The 17,438-nt window shown below is 43.6% G+C and overlaps 2 protein-coding genes across 5 annotated transcripts; one reads left to right on the top strand and one right to left on the bottom strand.

Moving 5' to 3' along the window:
* Positions 1 to 814: 814 nt before the first annotated feature.
* Positions 815 to 3,876, top strand: LOC100282451 (hus1-like protein). Of its 4 annotated transcripts, XR_004853003.1 has the most exons (8): positions 815 to 1,024; positions 1,137 to 1,441; positions 1,535 to 1,618; positions 2,547 to 2,724; positions 2,818 to 2,900; positions 2,989 to 3,058; positions 3,139 to 3,371; positions 3,686 to 3,842. XR_004853003.1 is itself a non-coding variant. In NM_001414625.1 (7 exons), the coding sequence occupies exons 1-7, from the start codon at positions 973 to 975 to the stop codon at positions 3,261 to 3,263; spliced, it is 897 nt and encodes a 298-aa protein (NP_001401554.1). In that variant the 5' UTR covers positions 856 to 972; the 3' UTR covers positions 3,264 to 3,876. The 4 variants fall into 4 exon arrangements, 2 of the variants coding, with proteins under 2 accessions (NP_001401554.1, NP_001401553.1); XR_004853002.1 differs by having other exon boundaries at positions 855 to 1,024; positions 1,137 to 1,618; NM_001414625.1 differs by having other exon boundaries at positions 856 to 1,024; positions 3,139 to 3,876.
* A 2,893-nt stretch (positions 3,877 to 6,769) lies between these two features.
* LOC100274817 (uncharacterized) lies at positions 6,770 to 7,631 on the bottom strand. The gene has a single exon (NM_001149087.2). It carries the CDS (start codon positions 7,547 to 7,549, stop codon positions 7,118 to 7,120), a length of 432 nt encoding a protein of 143 aa, NP_001142559.1. The 5' UTR covers positions 7,550 to 7,631; the 3' UTR covers positions 6,770 to 7,117.
* Between the last annotated feature and the right edge of the window lie 9,807 nt (positions 7,632 to 17,438).

The raw sequence follows: 17,438 nt of genomic DNA, 5'->3' as shown, positions 1-17,438 counted from the left end.
TAGCAAGCTTTCATACCAATTTTTGTTAAATCTATTAACTTTTCTTTGAGTTAAGTTGATGACAATGGCTTTAAGAACCAATGTTTTTTGTTAGATCTTAGTATTACTATTTAATGTTTTTTACATATGATTATCTAGCGAGGACAAAAGTTTTTGCTTTCGTACACTCACTTGTACATAATTTCACCTTATTTTTTTACATAAACTCTTCTATTATAGTAGTAGAGAAGAGATTATATGAGTGCAGGTTGATTTTAAAGAAATATATAGTTTTTTTGAAAAGTATTAACGCGGAAGGATCATTAAAACTAGTACTTTAATATAACAGATAAATAAGACTAAAAATAAGAGATTGATTTTTATTTCTCTCAAACCAAACAGGCTCTTTGTGACGGAGGTAACAATATTTCTATTTAATGATTAATGATACCGAGTACAGACGATCGAGCTCTCTTATTTTCAATCTCTTACTAATTTGCATTGTAATTTTGTTTAACTCTTCTTTAACGATTCAAACTCTTATTTTTTCTAAGCTCTTGTTGATTTTCACTGTCATTTTTTACTCCCTATTCTAAAATAATATTCATTTAAGATTTTAATTTTTATGTTTATATTTAAATGAATCATGATGATAAATTTAGACATATATAAAACACATATATCAAGTATTGAATAAAATCATTAATTATCTAAAACGGATTTTAAAGGGGATAGAGAGGTTACATCTTTTAATGACTGAAACTGAACTCTCTCTCTTCAAGCTACTGTTAATTTTTGGCCGTGGGCTTAACATTGCAGCGCGTTATTTAGAGATCCATCAAAAAGGATGGTTAACGAAGATAAGCCTCTTCGGCTCTTCGCCTCATCGGGCGCCAAACCTTTCCGATTTACAAACCGCGCTTTGCGCAACGAGAAGACGAAGCCACGAAAGTAAAGGGAGAAGCCGCCGCCGCCGTCGTCGTAGAGCAAGCCATGAAGTTCAAGGCCTTCTTTACCGACGATGGCATCTCCCTCCTCGACAAGCGTAAGCGTCATATTGCACAAGGACTGCCTCCCATCTCGCTCTTCACCTCATTTTCTCTCTACCGCAATTCATCGAGCACGCCCCATGCGCTCCCACGGTCTTTGCCGTGCAGGATTCCTACCGGCCATGGACAAGGTGGGGCGCGTCTGCCACGTTTTCTTCACGCCCACGCACGCCATGCTCCTCCACAACCTGCTCGGCGCCACGGCCGCTGGGCCCGACGGCGGCGGCCCGCAGTGCGTCGCTCAGTTCGCCAAGGACCTCCTCTTCCGTGAGTACAACCTGTCCTCGCGAAACGGGAACCAAATCGCCTTCTCCGTCGAAGTCGCGCTGCTTCACCGCGCGCTCCGCAGCGTGCTCGCCGTCCACGCGCAGCCGCCGGCCGCCGGGGACGCCGCTGGTGCCCCCGCTATACAGGTGAGGCTCGTCAACAAGCTGCCCGCAGGGTCACGAACCGCCACGCCATTCCTCACTTTCGAAACCAAGGGCGCCCACGCGGCCGTCGTGCAGGATGTGCCCATCTCGCGCCCTCTCTCACGCTCCGACGTCGAGCGGTTGCACGCCGCCCTTGACGCTGCCAAGGATCTCCCTAAGGTTTGTAGCCTTCATGTATCTATTTTTTATTCGTTCGTGTATCATCCTATGGTTCCTAATCATTTGTCGCACGGTTCAGGTTCACCAGATCAATTCGGTTCAAATTTGAACCTAATGGAAGTGATTCTTATTATGCATTTTTTAGTGGGATTATTTATTGTTGGATGGGTGAACTAATAGTCTAATACTATGCTTCTCTTTGTATTCACATTCCTAGCTGAAAGGCTAGTTCATGAAGTGAATGATGTTTTGGACTCAACTTTGAATACATTTGTCCTGGCGAAATGGTGAACTGCATATTTGTTACTAATAAAGATATTTTCATTCTTATAGAATGGTATTTGATCCAAGCATTTATGTTAAACAAAGTGTAAAACTGCTCTTGTCTGCAGTACTGGCCAAGAGCAATCCATAGCTAGAGTAACAGTTTTAAAAAGTTGTAACAGAATTACCAATATTGAAATACCACATGAGTAGTTTGAATTCTTTATAAACTACAGCTGCAGTTTAAATGCTCTTTTTTCTGCTGAAATTGTCTTGCACTCTCTAATAGTAGTACAAGGTTGATAAATACTTTAAACTATCCAACTATACTTTCGTTTGGGTAATGTGCTTGCAATTTTAAGGAGTTTGTATTTTTAAATGTTAGAAGGGCAGGCTAGGTAAAGTGGTGAGAGCTGTCTCATTGAGTCATCAAATCCCAGGTTCGAAGCAGTCTCTTTGTGTTTAAGGGGAAAGGCTTGCTTCCGTTTATCTCTTCCCCTTAACCCAATCATGTGGGAGCCTCTGTCGTTGGGTGTGCCTTTTATTTAGCCAAAGGGCTATAGCACTGCATCACTTAGAGTAACCTATTTTGCTTTGTTGACAGTACGTCAGTACCACTAATGGGTGGTGATCTTCTAATACATGGTGGGCATAATTTGTGCAGACTCTAGTCCAGGTTCCTGATCTGCCACAACTGCAAAGCTTAGTGGATCGTTTGAAAAATGTTGGTGATCTGCTAACTGTGGCTGTCACCCAATATGGTGATCTCCATCTACAAGTTTCAACTTCTCTTGTTACGGTTGGCTCTGAATTTAGGAAGCTTAGGGTTATTGGGGATCGTGGTAAGATACTGCACTAGGTAGTTTAAATCAGCATTGAGTTCCTATTATGCCCTCTTGTTTACTTCAGCTGACTACATATTGCTCTATATTCAGCAAATGCACCTGTTGGTGATCAAAATTTGACTTCTTCGACTCGTATGGATATGGCGGTTGAGAGAAGGGAAGCACTTTCAGTGGTATTGTTCCCAAGTTCCACTTATATTACTCTTCCACTCTTCTTTCGGTGCCATTTAGTTCACTGATTTCTTTTCTTTGTTCTCACAGCAAGTGAATATGAAGCACCTTGTTAAGAGTCTACACTGTCATTTGGCCAAGCCAGACTGTACCTTCTATGGTTTGTTTACGGCTATAATCTCAATGATATTTTTTGTTCAACATACTTTTGACTTAACGTTGTTCTTACTGTTTGTTTAGGCATTGCTCCTGATGGTGCTTGTTTAACAGTCGTGTTCCAGTATTTCATCCCAGGAACTAGACTGGCAGACAAGTCCATTAGCTTCTACTGCAGGCTTCCAGTCCTCGACCCTGGATCCAGTTAAATAATTAACCAGGCATAACTAGATTTATGTATCAGCAAAGAATATTAGGTAGCAAGACTATTAGATTAGCTGCTGCATATTTTCCTTCTCGTCTAGTGTCTACCTTAGGTGCGAAAGGGCCTCTAGCTGAGTTGGTTAGTTGGTCTGAGTAGCACTCCTCAGGTCCTGGGTTTGACTCCCCGTGGGAGCGAATTTCAGGCTGTGGTTAAAAAAATCCCCTCGTCTGTCCCATGCCAAAGCACAGGTCTAAGGCTCAGCCCCGGTCGTGGTCGTTCTCACATGGGCTTCGATGCCGCTGTGTATGGGTGGGGCAGGGGTTCGGGGGTTTTCTTGACCTGTGTGAGAAGGTCTTCTTCTTAATACAATACCCGGGGGCTGTCTTACCCTTCGCAGGTCAAGTTTTTTTTTAGTGTCTACCTTAGGGACATGGGCTACAGGCTTCACAGTTAGTGTGGTATGCTGCTTTATGTGAAAGGCTGATATGACATGTTGTACAAGCAGACATGGATCAACTTCGTTATTGCAGTGAATCCTTACTGGCAGCACTACAAAAGCATATTAGGTGCTGTTTGGTTTACATATTTGTAACGTGAATGGTAACCAATAACATTAAACTATGTTTGTTTAAATTCAATCGTAATTAGGTACCACACTAAAAACTGATACTGTCATATTTAAACTTGTTACCATTGGTAATCGAGTGTGAATCATTACCGTCGTCATTTACGTTACATTTTGTGAACCAAATGACACCTTAGAGTTGTGATTGCCATTACCGTCTGGACAGCTTATGTGTAAGGCATATAAGTTTGAACCGTTAAATGTTATGGGATTCTGTATTTGTGAGTTCTTCCTGTTTCAGAGCCCCCTTTGTTTGCTGATGTTGGCTTAAACTCCCTGTACTCTTCACCAGCACTCTGAAGAGCACTAGGACATAATATGCCTGTTTAGCTTGAGCCTGCCAGAATAGATGAATGTTTGTCTGTTTACAAAATGGATTTGGATGTCTAAACTTGACAGATGGTGTTTTCCTGGGCAGCACTATATATGTAAATGGCTCCCAGATCTGAAAACTTTTGCATGCTATTGTGATTTCTATTGTGTAAAAAACAAGGTTGTGGGAGTATATCAGGATTAGGCTGTCCCCTGAAAACTATACTATAATAGATTGTTGGGTCTGCCATCAACAAACTGCCACACTGAATCAGTCGTTCAGGGAGGTGAGATTAATTTACAATTTAGGTGAAATTTACAGATATTCTGAGCTGCCAACAGTGAAAAAAATGAAAAGCAGAAAAATCTAAAACAGAAAAAGGATTCCAAAAATGGATCCAAAGTTGAGGCTCGGTATGATTGTTGGATATTCTGATGCTCGGAATGTCGACTGTGTCCTCTGTCCGCATACCACATGGTATCTGTACTGTGCCTCAACTGAATCTGATGCTATCTACAGTTCCCCTCTGCATCTACGGGCTACGGCCATGGCACTCTATCTGAGTATCTGACCGACGCCTCTATTTCCATACCCTATTTCTAAATGTTCCTCTCTACTCATTTCCAAAGGCGCACTGTCAATATTCACACAGTAGAACAAAGACACGACAACAATGGGGAGAAATAGGATAAGCTTCAAATCTACCTTGGTCGGTTGGCCCATTCCAACGATTTCCCCTTCCAAATCCCTTTAGGGCTTGTTCGGTTATTTCCAATCCATATGGATTGAAGGGGATTGATACGGATTGGAGGGGATTTTGACTTACTGGGGATTGAAACCCCCTCAATCCCCCTCAATCCATATGGATTGGGGTATAACCGAACAAGCCCTTAGGGTTGATTTGATGACAAGGGGATCCCGGGAGGATTGGAGGGGATTGAGGGGGAAATAAACTAATTTCTCCCTCAATCCCCTCCAATCCTCCCGGGATCCCGGGTCACCAAATCAGCCCTTATTCTTATTTTCTATTCATATTTAAATATCTCCTCTTCCCCATATTTCACCTCCTCTCAAACATTCTTCTATACATTTTAATTGAGCTATTTTCCTTTTTATATATTAGTTTTTAAAGTTTTAAAAATACAATATTTATAGTACCGTAATCTTTATTGTTATCAATTAATTAAAACTAAAAAGGGTTAATTTTATAGTAAAAACATTGATTAGCAAAAGTGGGAGATTAGAGCTCTCCTGCTCAAGGTCTTGTTCGGTTGCACATCAATTAGAGTGCATTGTGGAGACTTAGGTCTCTTAATCGACTGAGAAAAAAAGATAGGGCTCGAGTTTGATCTTCTGAATCACCCGAGAGGGTTCAAAGAGACCTTATCCTTTGGGACACCTCAATAAGGATGTATGTTCTTTATAACCAAACCTCGGTAAACCAAATTGCCAGGTCTTTTATGTGTGTTCATTTATGATTTGTGTTCTTCCTCTTCTATTCTATGTTCTCCCTACTCCGAGCATATTCCTTCTCGTTCTAACACCTATTTGGGATCAAAGTTTTGGTTGTTAAGTGTTAAATTTTTCATTTCGTCTATTCAACCCTCTCTAGACGACTTTTAATTGTTATCGGAGAACGATTCTTCATTTTGGTCTAACAATATGAAAAGAGATGTCAGACAAAGGATCCCTCAAGAGCGAGAAGGTGCCCTCGGGAGAGAAGCACAAGGAGAAGGTTGGGAAATCCACAAGTATGGGTTCCAAGATCTTCTGATCGTACAATAGAAAGGACAGGAAGATGAGAAAGGTGGTCAACTATGAAACCGACTCGGCGCCATCGACCTCAAGTGGCGACGAATCCACCTCCAAGCAACATCATCAACAAAAACCAGTTAAAGCGGACTTTACCCACACCCCGTTTAACTACTCTCTTGCTTTCGGTTCCTCTTGGAAAGCCACTATATTTTGATGGTGGAGACTACTATTGGTGGAGTCATAAAAAGAAAGGTTATTTATACTCACTCCACCCAAACATTTGTGACGTTGTTGAATTAGGGATATAAATACCGAAGAGCGATGATGATGACTACAACTCCATGGAAGTGGAGCAAATCGTCCACCGCAACTCGCAAGCCACCACGATACTTCTTACTTCTTTGTGTAGGAAAGAGTGCAACCAGGTGAGCGAGTTGGAGCACAATTATTAACCTAGCAGGTCGTGCATGTACCTCGCTCGTGGCCCATGGGCTGGCACGACCTGCTAGCTAATCCGACCAGGGTGGCACGGTCCCAATTCGTGTCGAAGCCATGTCCGAGCTAGATCGACCCGACCCGTCCATTTAGATATCTATACCTACAACTGCAAGCATGAGTTGAGTACGTGTCTATGAAGTATTGTGTGCATTGTACTTTTGTACACAAGTTGGTATAACGTAAGTGTACCTTGGAAGCAAGCCCATCAACATCCATGGAGGAAAAAAAGAATCCTTAGATGTCGTTTGATTCACAAAATGTAACGTAAATGACAACGATAATGATTCACATTTGATTACCAATGATAACAAGTTTGAATAAGATGATATCAGTTTTAGTGTGGTATATAATTATGGTTGAATTTAAACAAACATAGTTTAACACTATTGTTTATCGTTCACGTTATAAATATGTGAATCAAACAGCACCCTAATTCCAAAAAACGCACACGACGGAATACAGTGTCCAAATCACTATCCAGTATTCACTAGTCACTAGTACCTACAACTGCACGGAACAGGTTTTGCGTCTTTTATTTATTCGACTGAACGTCTGAACGACTGAACCTACGACAGAAATGTGGACCGGAGCTGCATGCGCTGTGAGCAGGAGGCGAGTGGATGACCCATCGCGGAACGAAGAGAGGGTCTGGTTCTGGTCTAGGCGTCTAGCAGGTGGGCACGCACTTCCTGCACTTGACGACGCACCGCGACGGGACGTGGTTGAGGCTGGCGGCGGCGCGCGACGAGGCGCCGTCGTAGCACCTCTTGCCGCAGATGACCCGCCTCTTCCGGCACGCCGCGGCGCTGACGCAGCCCGCGCCGCCGCCGGAGGACTTCCTGGTGGCGGGCCGCCGCCTCCGGGACGCCACGGCCCTCAGGTTCTTTGCCTCGGCGTCGGCGGTGACGTTCGCGGCGCGCCAGCCACCGTCCGGTCTGAAGAGGTTGCCGGCGGCCCTGGCGATGGAGCCCCGCAGGTCGCGGCCGAGGGTGTCCGCGAGGCTGGTGCTGCTCTCGTGGGCGGCGAGCGAGAGCCTGCAGCTCGCCATGGCGATGGCCAGCAGCAGGAGCACCAACACTAGAGCGCGCGAGTTATTCATGCTTGCTGCGGTTGCTACGGCCACCGCGCCTCGATCGTTTATGTTGCTGGCTCGATTGTTCGTGCACTGCAGATGAACGCACGTTAGCCAACAGTGTGGATCTCTCTTTATATACAGGAGAAAGTCGTCAGCAGGGTGGGGTGGGAACTATCTGCATGAGCTACCTAATTTCAATGAACGTCCAATGCGTGGTGGTGAACAGTTCGGGCGTGAGTAGCCATAGAGAGGAAGGAAACGGTGAGGGCAGGAGTAAACAGAAGAAGGCCTGCAGAGTGCAGACTGCAGACAAGCTGGCATGCAAGATTGTACAATTCTTCGCCACATGGCACGAAGCAGGAACGTAAGTCTACCGAAATGGACTTCTCCAAAGACAGAAAGGGACGTGTAAGGTGACAGGACACCTATATATACAGCTTGGGATTAAAGAAAACTGTAATTCATAAAGGTACAAAACAGTGGCAATATGATAATTACCTCATAACTCCAAGAAGGTACAAAACAATCACTACTACAGCAAACCTCTGTACAGGCGGTTTGGTTAGCCTCTACACAGGCGGTTCCAGGAACCGCTTGTGGTGCACCGCCTGTGATGTAAAACAACATCACAGGCGGTCAATCAAAAACCGCCTGTGATAGACACATATCACAAGCGGTCCAGTTCAAAGGAACCGCCTGTGATAGACACACATCACAGGCGGTTTCTTATCCTAGCCGCTTGTGTTAGCCACACATCACAAGCGGTTTTTAATATAAGTCCGACTGCATACAATATAAATCACAGGCGGTTTTCAATATACAGATTCATATACAAAATTTTCAAACACAGATTCAATACACAGATTATACACAGATTTCATACACAGATTATACACAGATTCACACAGATTGCATACACAGATTATACACAGATTCACACAGATTGCATACACAGATTTATACATATCAAGTTCCATAACAGGTTCCATACACAGATTCATCCACATATCAAATTCCATCGTCATACACAGATTTATACACATATCAAGTTCCATAGACAACTAAACATCTCAAAGTTCCATAGACAACTAAACATCTAAAGTTCCTAACTAAAGACCTAAACACTGTGTGATATCGTGTACAAACTTAGTTCTGGGAATTGTTGCAAATTTCCATTTGTATTGTAGAATAGCCCTTGTTGATGAAGAACTTCACGACGCATAAAGTAAAACAAGTCTCTTACAACCTTAGCCACGCCGACGGAAACCATATCTCTTTCTAACCATTCAGCATTGATCTTGGATTTAGGAACCTGCAATGAAAGCAAAAAGCAAGCAGTGCTAAGAGTAATGTGATGAGCAACAATATAACATAAAAATTGCAACATAGACAATGATAGCGAACTTACATCCTCACGATTGACCATGTAATGTAAGGTGACACGACACCATTCGCATACATAATAACCGCACAAGACAGTACCCGAAGGTTGTTTGTCACCATATGGAAATAATGATATTGACAAATTAGGCTTGTCCTCTGGATGTTCGCCGCCAAGATCTTTCTAATAAAAATGGTATGCACTGCATATAAGAATAGCATTGTGAGATTAAGAATACATTTGTTAAGTTGTAATAAGTACAAGTGTGCAATAATAATCATACTTCTCTAAAATCTTCAAGAAGTCATTATACGTAGCCTTTTCCATTCTCAGTGAGTCGAAGACCACGACTTTACCATCCTTTGGAAAGATCATGATACAAATGTAGTGGTCACTATATATACATAGACGAAAACACATGTTAAGATCACGATTGCCATAATTTATAGTTCAAAACCATGTCGATAACTTACTTAAAGTGGTGCGGAGCTATTATTAAGTCCTTGCCATGTTGTACATGATTATACATGGCTCGTCCAATGTATGCCGCCATTACCTTTATTTCTTTTCTCTGATTCTGTTTGACGGCTTTCTCAAATTCAGCATCATCCAAGTCTTTGTATTCTTCTCCATGTCTCCGAGCAACTTCTTTGTAGCGAGCTTGGGATATCATCAACGGGTCAAGAAACCCTGTCTTAAGTTGTTTCTTCTTATCATCCATGTATTGCATCCTACGTGTAAAAGTGTTAATCGTTAGACTCCCGTTTATGTGTGCATGTACAAAACTAACAAATATGAAAGTTTAGAGGTACTTACAAGCAAAAGAGGGTTAAGTAGTTGGTTTCCATCCTTTGTCGGTGGTACAACGACCAGAGATCATCAAAGAATAAATGTCGCACAGGATCTATATTATCTTTGCTCCAAAATGCATTTTCTGGCACAACAAATGTGAAGTCCTCGAGTTTGTATTTGTTGCTAGCCACCATGTACCACTCATGCATTCTAATATCTGGAGTCGACAACTTAGAAAGTTGCACCGTCGTCAAGAACGGCCTCCCATTCACAAATTTAGGAGGAACATCCTCCTTCTTGTATATCGAGATATTGGTTTTAAGACGTAATGATTCTCGAGTATGAATCATTCCATCTTCTTCCCATACTTCGAAATTGTCTATTTGGGACCGTGTGCCTACTCCATGAGATGCTGATTCCGCTTTTGATTGATTTGTCATAACTCTCCGCAATTTATGCAGGTAGCATGACACTGATTCTGACGGTTTCTTGACATCGTCAGTGGCGATTCGCTGATGAATTTTCTTTGAAATAGTTGGCCCTGAGGAACAATTTTGTCTACGTCTCCCTCGTCGAGTTCCTTCGCAAGAGGCGATATGATTGTTTCAATAATTTTTTTGGAGGTCGGTGTCATATTTTCCTGCACCATGGGGTATGGAATGATCGAACTATCTTTTTGTTGCATTGGTGTTGAATTCGGCGTTGGTGACTTATGACGCGATACACGGCTTAAGATCGGCTCATCACCCAACTTGATGTCGCGTCGATGCCAAAGGACCAACTCGTTCATTGCCTCATGCAAAGTTATGATCCCCTCAACTGGAAAGTCTATCTCCCAATCTTCACAACCACTGCCTGTGATTTCTAGAACTTGGACCACAACATAGTGTGGCGGGACACGATTATCCTTGTAGTTAACAAGTCCTGGTTTTACCAAACCAGTAGCAGCTTATTTTGTTTTTGTCCCAGATCGATTGATTGGAATATGAAGAAAGCAAGGCTTGTCCTCAACAATATCGTCTACAGGGTACTTGGTGAAGTCTTGCACAGATCCTACGCTGTTAGGGACTATAGGTGGACTCATGTGGCTTGGCTTGAGTTCAAATGATATGCATTATGTTTTCTTCATTTTGTTCATCACGTCATTAATAGCCTTTTGTACCCTTTCATCAATAGTCTCTTCAAGGGTCCTTTTCGACTTCTCGTGTTTCCTATATGACGACGCATACTCTGGAAACGCCTCTCTCCAGGAAATCTTAGAAGAGATTCCCCAAGCCCGTCCAGTGTGTTCAGGATTGCCTAGTGCTGCAGTTAGTATGTCATTCTCCCTCTGAGGCTTAAATTCGCCCTTCTTTCTCTTATCTGCATATTCTTGAATTTTTGTCGAAACTTCGCCTACCAATTCTGGATGCAAAAGTTTGCCGTCCTCACTCAAACCTGCCCGACCTAAGATCCAACGAATAGCTCGCTCATCGATATCTTTTAATATTGGGTCCAAAGTGCCGTTAGCTATAACTTCCTCGATTATCCTGTTCCACTGCACAACTTTATGGTGATATCCGGTTGACCCCAGGCGATGGGGGTGTTTGTTCATCTTCGCTCTCTGAGAATTAGTTTCGCCCAATTCTTTGGCCTTCAGTTCGGTCTTTTGACGAACAAATTCCTCCCACTGAGCTTGAGTGATTTTCCCCATTTTCTTGGGCGGAGGAACCTTATTCTTCTTAACAAATTCCCTATTCATCTCGGCCTTCCACCCACGAAACATCTTGGCCATAGCAGAGAGCATCGACTTTCTTACTGCATCCTCTGTGCCTTTTGGGAACTTGAATGACTCAGACAACTTAGCCCATAGCTTATTGCGGGTGTCTTCATCTAAATCCTTCCATTTTTGAAGTGTGATTGGCACTATATCTCTAACAGTAGACCCGCAGGAATTTCGAAACTTTGTAACCACGTCAAGTGGTTCTTCAGGAAACCCCTCTGCATTTAGTTTTGTTACGTACATAACTGTACCTTCTTTCATCTGATTCGGACCTCGTCGCCCTCGTTTCCGCTTATGTGAAACGGATGATTCAGGCATCGGAGCATCCTCTGTGTTTCGTGTAGAACATGCATCCTCTTTCTTCTCTTCATTTGAAATCTATATATTGAAACAATTAATGGCCTTCCATATATGAACATTATTTTAGAATATAGTCGACATATTTCTATTTACCTCTTCATCGTTGGGAATATAGTCGGCATCAAGCTCATCTGATGTTTTTTTCTTCCTTGGAGGTATAGGAGTACAAGGATTGTCATCACTAGAACTTTTCTCCCCGCTCCCTTCACCGAAGCTGCTCGTTGTCTGCCATTCAAGTTTGGTCGCGTCTTCATCAACCTTGTTAGACGCACCGGTGCAGACCACATCCATCCTAGGCTGCTTGTTGTCTGCCATTCAAGCTGGTTCCATCGATAAAGGGATATACTGTTAGTCTGATATACTGGTTCCATCAATAAGGGAACTTGGAGAAAAGGTGATTCAAAAGAAATCGAGCCCAAACCTGCCTTCGTGTCCCTCCTTTACTCCCAAACAGAAAGCCCAAACCCGCCTCCGGGGCAGGATCGGGCCGGGAAGCACGGAGCAGATAGAAGTGCACTTTCCAATGCAGTTAGACAGAGAAGGCATGGTTGTGATGTTATAATGCTGAAGGACCCCAAGAAGAGATTATGCCCTGTCATCCACCACTGTCCGTTATTTGTGGGCTTCACAGAGGGCTGGAAACATTTGGTGACATCAAACGACCTTCGGGCTGGGGACGTCTGCGAGCTTGTTAAGGGGCCAGACGATGGTGAGCCGGTGTACTCTGTCCAGATGTGTGGTCACAAAATTTAAAGCCGCCCCGGCTTCATCTGTGCGCTTCTCTTCTCTTATGTCGGCTACTAAGATCACTTAGCACCCCATATAAACTTAATTGTTTCTCATCTCTTAACTTTCTAGAATGCAGAAGATAAATCAAAAAGCTAGTTGTATGTTTCGGCTTCTATTTCTTCACGCCGATAAGCTACACAAGAGCTTAAATAATTAAATAAACATGTCCTTAGAGTGAAATGGTAGAGAAGTCTGGTGGTGGAGTGTACAGTAGAGAAGTCGGGTATGAAGCAGGGAAGCCGGCGTCATCCCGGCCGGTGGGTTTGGAGTGTCCTTACGAGTTACGACTACGAGACACAAATGTCGTTTCTTCGAGGAAGTGGTTTTCTCATTTGAAAAATAAGTGAGAAAAAGATTAGAGAAAGACGATTCATGTTTCCTGCTATAGGTAGTTTGACAAAAAGAGGAATTATTTTACTGAATTATTTTTATTAGTAGTTTTGGAGGAGAATTAATTGTATTCAATATGGTGGAGATGCTCTAAGGTCCTATTTGGTTCACAACCTCGTGGGAATCCGAATTTAGGCTGAGTCTAGCGGACCCTCTAAAATATTCTCCACATAAAAAATAAAAGCCGCAATATAGTATATAGGTTGTACATGCCCTAAGGCTATCAACAATAGCTCTCATATCTTATGCCTATTTCAAACTTAAATTTGTAAACATTGTTATTTATATTGCAAAATAGTCTTCGGTTATATACACAATATGCTGGAGTATGGATTTACCTCTCTTTTTTTTAAAAAAATAATGTATTTTTAAAAAAGTTACACCGAAAGGTTTTAATGGTTGTTTTGTTGATCGGACTGAGGGCATATGCAACCCCGAGATTATGATAGGATTAGTTTTTGATTATGATAGGATCAGTTTTTCAAGTAAAAGAGACAACTAAGAGATTATATGATATAACTCTGAGTCCTTAGATTATAAATGTAGTTAACAGAAAATATGTACGGATAATTTGTAGAGACGTGCTCTTCGCGAGTCTATTGTATTTTTTAATTTAACCCCCTTACGACCCCTTACGAGACCTCATATTTAATGGGATTGTACATGTCCTAAGGCCATATTTGGTTTCTTTAGTCACTCTCATAAACTTTGGTGAGTAAACTTTAGTCTCTTGAACATTTTGTTTGGTTTGACTGAAGAGTATTGACTACTGCATATAAAGACAAGGTTGCTCTCTATTTATTACAGTTGGTCCAGTTTTAGGAAAGGACAGTGGAGACCTGTAATATCCTGGCCTAATTGGATTGTAATATCCTAGCCCAAGGCTTAATAGGATGAATAGAATAAGGTGCATTTTCTTATTCAGAAGCCCATCTCGAAAAAACCTCTAGGTTAAGCGTGCTTGGCCTAAAGCAATCTTGAGATGGGTGAACGACCAGGAAGTCTTCTCGGATGCGCATGAGTGAACCTCTTGGCCACTCGTGTTGGTCTGTGGGGATGATTCTAGAGGGCTATCAGGAGTAAATACCGCTAGTCCGAGAGTAAACGGGGTGTTACAAATGGTATCAGAGCGAACCCTCGCAGTTTCACTGGCATGTGTGGGCTAGGGGTTCAAACATATGGCGCATGACACATGTAGGTTTGAAGTGGTCACATGACATGGAATATGACGACACTTGACACAGACGTGACCAATACGGGTTTCTGGCTTGGGGTTAACCGACGAGGACGTCGGTCTACTAACACTACAAGAGCTACAGTCATTTTCGGCGGTTCCTGGCCGCCAGAAAAAATTAGACAAAAATAAGGGTATATTTTTGGCGGCCAGAGTCTAGCCGCCGAAAATAAGTTATTTTCGGCGGCCAGCAGATAACCGCCGAAAGTAAATGGTTATTTTCGACGGCTACTACCTGGCCGCCGAAAATAGGCAACTTTCGGCGGCTCGACTCCTGGCCGCCGAAACTCCACGCCTGCCGAAAATAGTATTTCTTATTTTCGGCGGTCAGGGGAGGCCGCCGAAAATTAATAATTTCAGAGCAAAAAAAATTGAAAAAATGCAAAAAAATAACAGTAAATTCATCAACAATATAATCACAACATAAAATGACAGAAACATCCACAATACAAAAACATTAAATTCACAATTCACAAACAGTCCACAACATAAAATTGGAGTCCATTACAACATCCGAGTTCACAAACAGTCCATTACAACGCACAATTCGACACATTCTGGACGTAGCGAATATAGCATCTCATGCATCGCATCATCGCCAGCCCAATCATTGTTCTCCTCTTCTACATTCCGGTTGGGTACTACCTCACCATGTTGTTCCCACACCTCATATCCGGGCATAAATCCAAACTGACAAAGATCTAGACTAACTCTTTACTTGTTAAGAAACATACTATTTTCGTGCCACCTACAAGGGCATCTGACACTGTCGGTTAATGACAAGAAGATTACGTGGTCCACAAAAACTTTGGTCTTGGCTACCCAATCATCAGAATGACGTCGATTCCTACTCCAACCATTGTACATCCATGCACGATCGCCAGCCATGCCTGAGACTCTTAAACCGAACCATATCGTGAAAATATTATTCAACTTCGTCAAGGGTATCGATCCTACATGTATAGGCAAGGATATGTTCTAAACCCACATGAACCTAGCAGGACCCAAAAAAAATCGGCAACATAACTTCGCTGCCACTAAATAATATTACTTATATACAAAACAAACAATGATATAATATTAATCAAATCAAACTAAGTACCACATACACTAATTATGCAACTATTCTACGTACCAATATAATATACTATTAAAGCTAATAATATAATAGTACAACATATTAATATGAAATTAATGCCTAAATACAATATGCCATTAATCCCTAAATCACATATTCACTAATACATTAATGAAATCAAATTAAACAATAATACTAATCACAAACAGTAATCAAACAAACACAATTACAAATATATAATAATTTCGGCGGCACCTAAATAACAACCGCCGAAAATAAGGAATAAAATACGCAAAAAAAATTACCTTCTCTCGATGCGACGGCTCTGTGGGTGACAGATATCCCCCGGGTCCACTAGAAGGCTAGAGGGCCTCGCGAACGGCTTTGGAGCCTATTGTCTCGCAAGGCCGTCCCTTCGTGGGCCAGGGGAGAACTGCTGGCAGAATGGGCCGACGCATGGAATGGGAAAACGCGGGCCAAGGTGGCTCGTGGGGTTTTGAGCGTTATCCACAGTTCCGATCCGATTCTCTCGCGCGACCACCATGGACATCGAAACCAAATGAGGATAAGTCATCAAGATTGTAGGAAGATAAGTTCAGTCGGTTCACTGTTACTTAGGAATACATCGTTATCATACACGCATGTAGTGCCCCACGGTCGGATATATAAGGCCTAGGGGGCACCCCATCAAAAACAGGTCATTCATCAGCCATCTACTCCATTCTCTGGCACCCTTCATACTAGAGAATTCCCCTGTAACCCACCACATAAAGATCCGCACCAGGAAGTAGGGTATTACGCCTCTCCAAGCGGCCCGAACCTGTAGAAAATCGTCTATCGTCTCTCGTGCACCTAGCACGAACCATCGAGCTACAGTCAGCAACACCGTCCTACCCAAAAGCACCTCGAGGGGTAACCCCGGGTGCGCGGTTGGGTCCCAAACACCGACAGCTGGCGCGCCAGGTAGGGGTGTGTCGTTGATCCAAGCTAGCTCAATGGTCATCACTTTCCAGTACAAGATCGCTTTCCGTCCTGGATCCGTGTTCTGCTTCGGGACCATCTCGTCTGTGGCAGACGAAGAAGGAATTCCGCATCACATAGCGGATCCGCCGGAGAAGAAGCCTTCCCTGAAAATCTCCGAGAAAGCCGGAACAAGGCAGCAAATAGCGCAACCTCCAGCGCCCCGGGCAAAGACTACGTCCTGCAAGTCAGGAGCCGAGAATTCATTTACACGAAGAACCCCATTGTCCACCTCGTCCACAGAAGAGTGGACACGGATTACGAAGAAAAAAGAAGCAAGCGGGATAGAAGCTCGTCAAGCTTCTCTTCTGACACCTTCGCCCTCAAAGAAGGACAGAAAAAAGTTTGTCACCACAACAACTCCTTTCTACCCCGACGTCCTCTTCATCGGGGGAAGAGTGGAATCATCTCCCATCTCCGACGACGAGCCAACCGTGCCTGGGGAAGAACCTCCTCAGTGAGAAGCTCGCCGACGGAAGAAACCGACGCCGGAATATTCGGCGACATCCCGAAGCTGGGGAACGGGACCCGGCACAGCCTGTATCCCGAGATGAAATCTCGGAGGTGGGAGAAACCCCTGACAAACGAGTCTTTAGAGAAAGGAGGAACTCTCGCCGATGAGATCGCCGACAGGCTCAAGAGCAAGCTGAACAGGATGCGAGGCTACGCCGAGAGAACCCTCTCTTCGCGCGAAACCTGAATCCTGACTTCGCCCGTGCGATGAACACATCGAGTGAAGTCGGTGGAGTATTGGCTTGGATAGCCGATGGCCTCCCCCGAACTCTAGACGCTGAAGGCTATCGGCGGCTGCTCACTCGGGCGGCTAATCATCTACTACCTCTCGCTCATCCCCCGAGCGGTCAACGACACGCCATCAACAGTCGGCGGGACGCGCGGAGCTCCATCAACGCTTCACGCGAACGACGACATGAGAATGAGATACGATGCCGAGAGGAGTACGATCGGGATCATGGCGTTCCAGCACGAAGTCAGGCCACTAGAGTTGAGTCGGCAACGGCTTCAACTGGTGGCACTACCCGGGGACGGTCGAGACAGCACATCAGCAACTCCCCTCCCCAGGACCGGCACCACAGTCGTCGACAGGAG

The sequence above is a fragment of the Zea mays genome, chromosome 10, assembly GCF_902167145.1.
Source record: "Zea mays cultivar B73 chromosome 10, Zm-B73-REFERENCE-NAM-5.0, whole genome shotgun sequence".
Classification (NCBI taxonomy): Eukaryota; Viridiplantae; Streptophyta; class Magnoliopsida; order Poales; family Poaceae; genus Zea; species Zea mays.
This window is presented reverse-complemented; position numbering and strand designations above follow the sequence as displayed.